Here is an 8,109-nt window from a genome sequence, read left to right as displayed (position 1 = left end):
ATATTTTACAAAATCATTAGTGTTTTGTTTCTCTTTTTTCTTCATTTTGAATTAGTGATTTAAATAGCCTGTCAGAGGAAATTTTTGAAAGTGTTGGACAAATGTGGGACAAATTACTTGCTTAGTAAACACATACCAGCATGTCTGTCAGTGGCTGGGGTCACCTTTCGCTTCTTTGTTTCTTCCCAGCTTTGTGCTGATAAAATCAAACAATCCAGGAGTCACTTAGCATCAACAGGAACAAAGTGGAGCGCAGTCAACATTTAGCCACAGGCAGTTTAGGAGCCAAAATAATTTCTACAATGACTATTCCTGAGGACGAAGGAAGAGGAATTATTCCAACCGTTCTAACTAGTGAGGTGAAAACTCAGTAATGAGAGTGTTGATACATTTGCAGCAGCAGATTCAATTCAGAGAGTCTGGTGATGGTGAGAAAACCTGAGGAGGACTGAGCTGTTGGGTGTGAGACGCTGGTTTCTAACACTATTAGGGAGCTGATGGGGAACTACAGGACTATGAGGCTCATTTCTGTGCTGTACCAAGTCCAGGTGAGTGTTTGACTGTGGTCATGTAAATTGTGTTTCCTTTACCTTCTTTCGGTGTCCCTGCGCCCCCACAAAGTGAAAATTCCTCTGACTTGAAAAATGAAAATGAATCAAATGTGTTCACTACTCCCCTAAAACATAGAGTTCAACATGTTATATATAAACTACCACATTTTATGATATAAATATCCAAAAGTAAGCCATTCTTCACTGCAGCATTAAGCCTATAGTACAACTATATGATTCTTCAAAAGCAGTTTTATTACTCATGAAATAATCATATTCTCATAGCAACCTTTAATATTCTTGATGTAATGTTTTTTTTTGTTTTATTTTGTTTTGTTTTTTGTTATTACAATATCTGATTGTATGGATGACTACTGTTTATGCCATAGTGTTTGGCTGCCCTAGTTGCAGCAGCAATCTCCACATGCAGCTTGGACAACAGAGCCAGCTGCTCGAAAAATGAAATCCCAGGAAACCGAACTATAAAGGTAAAACTATTTGAGCATGTAGTTTTCATTTAACTAGATATCAGTTTGCTTTGTCAGTTGAAGTAAAGTTTGACATTGTGTGGTGCATAATCCCTGAAACAGAGCAAATCTGACATGGCCATCCTGCGCCTCCCCACCATGGAGTTTCAACACTCCAGCCGCTTCAGTCGGATGAAGAGAGACTGGGTTATTCCACCAATCAGCTTACCAGAAAACGACAGGGGTCCATATCCCAAAGTTGTGGTACAGGTTGGTAACTCTGCTCTGTTGTTGTCAGTGATATCCAAGACTGTTGTAATAGTATAACATTTTTTATTTGTTATGAATTGGTGCTTTAAATGTATTTGTACTGGTGCTGACATGACTAAACCCATTCGAATAAAATAAATTTGTTGTGTTATTTTGCTTTAGATTAAGTCAAGCAATGACAATAAGGTGGCAGTAACCTACAAAATCACTGGACCAGGAGCTGACGAGCCACCTGAGGGCCTTTTTACCATAGATAAACACTCTGGGATGATGTTTGTGACCCAGTCACTGGACAGGGAGAAGAAGGACAAATACAACGTGAGCTGAAGCACAGCATGATCACTCTCTTTATAATTAAGCCAATAACCTTATCCTTATTCATGGCGATTTTCATTTTGAAAAAGATTTATTTATATACTTGTTCTGTTGGGTGCTCCAGTTATGGGCTCACGCGCTGACTGAGGGCGGCAAGGCCGAGGATCCCATGAAGCTCATAATCAATGTGATTGACCTGAATGACAACCACCCAGAGTTCACTCACAGCCTCTTCAGTGGCAGAGTGAGTGAAAGCGCTGCCATCGGTGAGATGAAGGATTCAGCTGGAGACCTCCACTTTTGAAATGAATCATATTTCTACGCAAAGTAATCCTTGTTGTAACTCCTTTTGCTTCAACACCTAGATTACTCCTTCATGGGGGTAACAGCAGGGGATCGGGATGATCCAAAGACAGACAACGGTATAGTTAGGTATCGCATTCAGGCTCAGGCGCCGGCATTGCCCACACCAAATATGTTTGCCATAAACCCAGCGAGTGGAGTCATCAGTGTGGCAGCAGGTGGACTGGACAGAGAGGTAAAGTAGGCTTGAGGTAAAATTGCTCTGCTCTTCCCAAGATGTCTTTACCCTCACCTTCCACCTTTATTCTAACTGACTCTTAGATTTACCCGGAGTACAAGCTGATCATTGAGGCTGCTGATATGGTGGGGGAGGGGTTAACAACATCCTGTACGGCTGTCATCACCATTACTGACAGCAATGATCATGCTCCACAATTCACCGTCACATCTGTGAGTAAATCAATGAAATAATAAGTGCATTTCACAACTAGAAAGCACCCAGTAGAACGCATACCTCCGCCAATGCAACTGTCAGGGTTGTTAATCACACCCAGCCCTTTGGCCAGTCTTTGTTAAAAGTTAAAGATTTCTTCCATGCTCCATGGTCGACCTTTCCACAGAGCTTCATTTTGTTGCATGACTCCATTCTAAAGTTAATCATTTCTTCCGTGGCCCATGACCAGCCTCTGACCAAGTTTCATGCAAATTCATATTTAAGTTTTTGAAGTATTCTGCTAACAAACAAAGGGAAGAGTTGAAACACAACTCTGTTGGCCAAGGTAATAATCTCATCACAAGTTGACTTTATTTTTGATAGACAACTGGGGTTCAGGGCATCTTTGTCTTGCTGTCTCACAGGTGTTGAGTTCAGTCCCTGAGAATGAGGTTGGAGTGGAGGTGATTAGGCTGAAGGTCACCGACCAGGATGAGCTCGGGTCTCCCAACGCCAACACCAAATATTCTATAATTAAAGGCAATGAGGGCGGATACTTCAACATCAGTACAGGTCCCAGTAAAATGGAGGGAATAATCACTACAGCCAAGGTGGGGACACACCAATCCATTTTCATCAGTTATTACTTGTTTTGTTGTATCGCTGCTGAATTGTGTTCTGCCACCAACCTTCTGCTCTCCATCTCTCTCAAGGAACTGGATTTTGAAAGCATTCGTGTCTTCACTCTGCTGGTGGTGGTGGAGAATGAGGTTGTGTTTTCCAGGCCCGTGTCGACCTCCACAGCGACGGTCACCGTGAGTGTGGAGGACAGGAACGAGCCCCCTGTTTTCAACCCAGCAGAGACGCATGTGAGCAGGTCAGAGGACGCAGCTGTAGGGAGCACAGTGGCCCAACTCACCGCCAGGGACCCCGACACCGCCAGGAAACAGAGCATTAGGTAATGCATACATGTTTACACACACACACACACAGACACACACATGCACACACACAGGCATTGTTTCTGTTTTAATTATAACCAGGATGTCAATCTCTTTTTCTCAGATATCAGCTACTTGAGGACACTGCCAAGTGGCTGACCATTGATAAAGACACCGGATTGGTCAAAGTCAAAAGCAGGATGGACAGAGAGTCAACGTTTGTCAAAAATGCCCTATACACTGTCCTAATTTTGGCTTATGATAATGGTAAAGTTACTGTATTGGACTTCTCATTCTTCTAGGAATAAAAACTATCCTGCACAGCTTTCCTTGCCATTTACCAATTTGGGCTGAACACTAACCCTACTTTCTTTTCTCTCTCTATCTCTGTCTCGCTGTCCCTCTTCACTTCCAGACACATTCCCTGCTACAGGCACAGCGACTCTGATCGTGACTCTGTTAGATGTGAATGACAACGCTCCTCTGATCAAGCAGAGGAGAGCCAGCCTCTGCAACAGAGACCCCTCTCCTGTCCTGCTTGATATTGTGGACGTTGACGGACGTGGCAACTGCGAGCCATTTACAGTGGAGCTTCAGGGAGAGCACCGGATCAACTGGACCGTTAGCAGCAATTCCACAAGTAAGAAAACTCAGTGCACTGTGCACAATGCCAGTGGTCCTCTACCTTTCATAGAAATGATAGCTCTTCATCAGGAGGTACCTGCCTCATGTAATCACACCATGTTAAACACATATTCATGGCACATGAAAAGATAACCATGATGTGTCAGATGATAGATGTCCAGTTCTCATGACTCACACAATGAATGCTAACCCAAAAAGTACTAACAATGACGACACAGATCCCCTGCCCCCACCCTTGCAGGCAATGTGGCAGCCCTGGCCCCTAGAAGGTTGCTATCACCTGGAGACTATGGCGTGCTGATGCGTATCTACGATGCTGGCATGCTCTACCAAGACAGCACGCTGGAGGTAGAGGTGTGCCACTGTCAAGGGGCCGTCTCCACCTGCTTCATCCCACATCCTGAGTCTCGGACACACGTTCCCTCTCTTGCAACTGCAGTTCTGGGAGCCATTTTTGGAATCCTGTGTATGTAACATATCCTATTTATTCCCTGTTTGTTTTTACATCTATCCTGGTTCACTATTTCTGTTTTCAATTGTGCGGTTTTCTGATGACCCCAGTGCTGCTCCTGCTGCTGCTCCTGTTCTTAAGAGGGAGGACCACGGAGAAGGAGGCGCCTCTGCTTGAAGACGTAGTTCGAGACAACATCTTCTACTATGACGAGGAAGGAGGAGGTGAAGAGGACCAGGTAGGAGAAGTCCAGAGTAGTGCTAGGAGACTAAATTGCTGATTAGATGGGATGGAGTTTTCAACACCAACACCAAAATGCACACTTTAAAAGAATGCTTTAATCCTGTGGTTAACTTAAAAGTATTCTAAAGAGTTACTTTTAATAAAGAGTACTTAAGAAATGTAAGTAGTTACTTTTTAGGAGCAGTAACATAGTAAAGTAAATAGTTACTCCCAAAGGTGGCCTTCCCCAACACACTCGTCACACAAGTTGCCTGAGACCAGCGTTAACTGATGTTATTTTTATGATGCAAATATCCCTAGGTAAAATAGGCCAGATTTGTTACAGGCGTGCACAGTAAGTCACACAGCATACATGCTGTGGTAATGATCACATTGCCCTACTTCCTCCTGTTAAACTAATCCCATCTGAGCAGACCTGATATTAGGATCTAGTTTGTGGTTAGGCTACTATATTTTGATGTCAGAATTGTGTCAGAGGGCTATTAGCATGTGGTTTGAGAGTCTGTTTCCTCACTTTACACAGCAATATGACCTGAGCCAGCTCCACAGAGGACTGGACAGCCATCCCAGCGTCTTTTGTACTGATGTGTTGCCAATTGGTCAGACCCTCCCCCTCTACCGTCTCCGACCCCAGGTGGATGAAGAGATCGGTAACTTTATTGAAGATGTGAGTGAGGTTAAATTTTACGTGTTAAGCCAATAATATGTTAATATAAAATCTTGAGTGTATATGAGTGTTCCTCTAAAGGTCAACATTATGTATCAATGAGATAATTCCTTTTTGCAAGCCTCAATCAGCTCTGTAATATATATTTGTGTTACTGATATAATCTTTTTAACCCCTCCAGAACCTGCATGTTGCAGACAACGACCCGACCGCTCCTCCCTATGACTCCCTCCTGGTGTTTGACTATGAGGGTGTCGGCTCTGAGGCAGGATCTCTCAGTTCCCTCCACTCCTCCAGTTCAGACGAGGAGCAGGGCTTCCAGAGCCTGGCCTGCTCGGGGCCACGCTTCAGCAGGCTGGCTGACCTGTACATGGCTGGTGCAGAGGAGGACGATGACACAGAAACACTGCCAGGGAAAACCGAATGGGTCTGAATAGGTCTCCAGCTCTGTGTCCATCTGGCCAAGGTCCTCAGATTGCTGCCTGAGCTGCTCATGAGCTGCCCCTTGTGGATTTTTTGGAAGCTGCTCATCATGTTTCCCTGTGAAAGCTGTGAATGTGAATTGTTTTCCCAATTAGGAGTTTTGTATGTTGATGGAAATGTTTTCTTTAACAATACACTCACAGTGCATTTCTGGTTATGGTGCCTAAGCAAATGAGGAGCTTTGGATTGCCTTGTTTTTTGGTCAAAGCAAATTTGAAGGAACATTAATTAGAATGATCAGTGATTATCATCACACTTTTTGTTGTATAAGTAGCTCTAAATTGTGGTAGGTTCTATTGTAAATGTATTTCTGAAACATTCTGTACAATTTATGTGTTCTGTTAACAAATTCATTTTGCTTGGTTTTGTGAACATTATGCGACCAAATGGTTGTGTTTTTGTGTTTATTTCAGTTTTACAAAAAGAAAAGAAGTGGAATGAAGATTGAAGTAAAAAGCCTTAACTTTACTCACGTGTCTGAGTTTCTCTGAGCACTGTTAACTATCTGTTGATTTTGTGTAAATGGAGCACACATTATGGGGCAGAAGAGTTTTTGTGCTGACACACCATCAGCTGATTCTGGATGTTGCAATGGTACTTTTTAAGGTTTCTAAGTAAATGAGTCAGTTTCCAGAGAATCATCAGCAGCTTAAATGCCAAAGAAACAACTGGATTATTGTAATTTGTGGAATTTGATGTGGATCTTATTTTTTTTGCCTCGGGTTTATGATCAAGATTGCAAGTTGTGATTCAGTTATGAGACCTAAGCCTAAATATGCACTGCCATTTGATTTTTTTTTTTTTTTTTTAAATATAATTTTCCAATCTAGAGGAAGTCATTTAGCTTACACTTTTATTTTTTTTTCATGTTTAGAATACTGTAATACACATTTTCATGGAATCAGTGAAAAAGCCCTTCTTATCCCTCTCTCCCTTTCAACATGCAAAATCATTCTACTCCAATTCTAAAACTGGCATCATGTTTTAAATAATTTCTTCAGAGATTTGCTTCTGTGGACTGTCTTTACCCTCATCTTACCTGGAGTTCCTTTGTTTTTTGGTGCCTTGTTTTTTTTTTTTTTTTTTAATTTTTTGTTTTGGTCTTATTTTATGATTATGAAATAAAGTTTATTTACGTATTTTAACTTACAGTTATTATTATTATTTTATTTATTGAAGAAAAAACATGAATAGTGGAATACCACAAACTGGCATAACATACTCTGACAACAACAACAAACATACACACATCCAAGACATAAGACTATAATAAAGTTAAAAAATGAATCAAACTAGAACTAAAAAGCCCAACAGACACCATCAGGACATGACAAAACAAGGCACAATAAATAAAAATGACACAAACTCTTGGGGCAAGAAACCAGGGTTCTGCATCCAAGTAAAGTTTTATAGTAAATAATTCAGTCTGCATGAACGGCTTGCATTGAGAGAGTGAGGTGGAGAACGTACTGAGCCCTCATAATGTTTAACTACAACGAGTGGTTTGAGAGAGGGAGAGAGAGAGAGAGAGAGAGAGAGAGAGAGAGAGAGGTAATGTGCTCGTCTGGAATATGAAACCTGGCCTCTAACGCCACGGGAAGTATTATCTACACATTTATATGCTCTTTGGTCACAGCCAATAAGCTCCCTATATCACTTCCTCATGGGCGGACTCTGTCGACCTCATGAAAGAACAAACTCAAGTGAACTTTGACCCTCGGGATCTCGGGCACTGAGGAATAAAGAGTTAGACACAGTGGGGGGCAAGTTAGAAAACTTTCATGTTAACCTGTTTTGTTTCTCTGGTAGTTTTTTTTTTTTTTTTTCCTGATGTTGATATGAAGGCCTGTGGCTGAGGGAGCTGAAACTTTGTACATTCACAGAGGAAGGTAAGTGAACATGGACTGAGCTCAAGTGTGAATCTGAATCCAAGGTATATTTGTTACGGGTCATTTCACCTGAATATCGTTTTCATAGCAATTAAAAATGGTAACGATAGTTTTGGTCCACAACAGATGAGGCAGAACATGTTCCAGGAGGGTCTGTACCAGGTGTATATGAAAGACCCACCTTCTACCCGCCCACTGGATCTGGCGACCAATCAGGGGGAGCTGGGAGAAGTCAGGATCCATCGCTGGTTTGGAGCGGTTGTTAACACTCGACTTCTAGTCACTGGGGTGAGATGCAGCCATCTTGTGCCTGTTCACCAGAAACATAGACATTTAGTGGTTTATCCCATAAAAATACATTGTTTGGAATTGTGACCAGTAATTAAATAGACTCTAACTAACCAATCAGTGCCAGGCTTTAACATAAGTGAGTAAAAAGGATAAAATAATA

The 8,109-nt window shown here is 42.0% G+C and overlaps 1 protein-coding gene across 1 annotated transcript; it reads left to right on the top strand.

The window, feature by feature from the left end:
* The first annotated feature begins 153 nt into the window (after positions 1-153).
* On the top strand, positions 154-6,009 carry LOC115361282 (B-cadherin). Its single transcript, XM_030054685.1, has 15 exons — positions 154-548; positions 941-1,039; positions 1,142-1,288; positions 1,451-1,606; positions 1,728-1,869; positions 1,969-2,141; positions 2,228-2,356; positions 2,765-2,950; positions 3,053-3,297; positions 3,405-3,547; positions 3,696-3,920; positions 4,167-4,391; positions 4,487-4,614; positions 5,143-5,286; positions 5,468-6,009. The coding sequence occupies exons 1-15, from the start codon at positions 498-500 to the stop codon at positions 5,717-5,719; spliced, it is 2,445 nt and encodes an 814-aa protein (XP_029910545.1). The 5' UTR covers positions 154-497; the 3' UTR covers positions 5,720-6,009.
* The last annotated feature ends 2,100 nt before the right edge of the window (positions 6,010-8,109 follow it).

This window comes from Myripristis murdjan, chromosome 6 (assembly GCF_902150065.1).
Source record: "Myripristis murdjan chromosome 6, fMyrMur1.1, whole genome shotgun sequence".
Classification (NCBI taxonomy): domain Eukaryota; kingdom Metazoa; phylum Chordata; class Actinopteri; order Holocentriformes; family Holocentridae; genus Myripristis; species Myripristis murdjan.
Note: the sequence above shows the minus strand (reverse complement) of the source record. Positions and strands in the feature narration are given on the sequence as shown.

Excerpts from the sequence above, each read along its gene's own strand:
- LOC115361282 (XM_030054685.1), top strand. The coding sequence starts at position 498 with ATGGGGAACTACAGGACTATGAGGCTCATTTCTGTGCTGTACCAAGTC. Across the intron at positions 2,951-3,052 it reads GAATAATCACTACAGCCAAG|GAACTGGATTTTGAAAGCAT; the intron begins GTGGGGACACAC and ends ATCTCTCTCAAG. Across the intron at positions 5,287-5,467 it reads TCGGTAACTTTATTGAAGAT|AACCTGCATGTTGCAGACAA; the intron begins GTGAGTGAGGTT and ends TAACCCCTCCAG.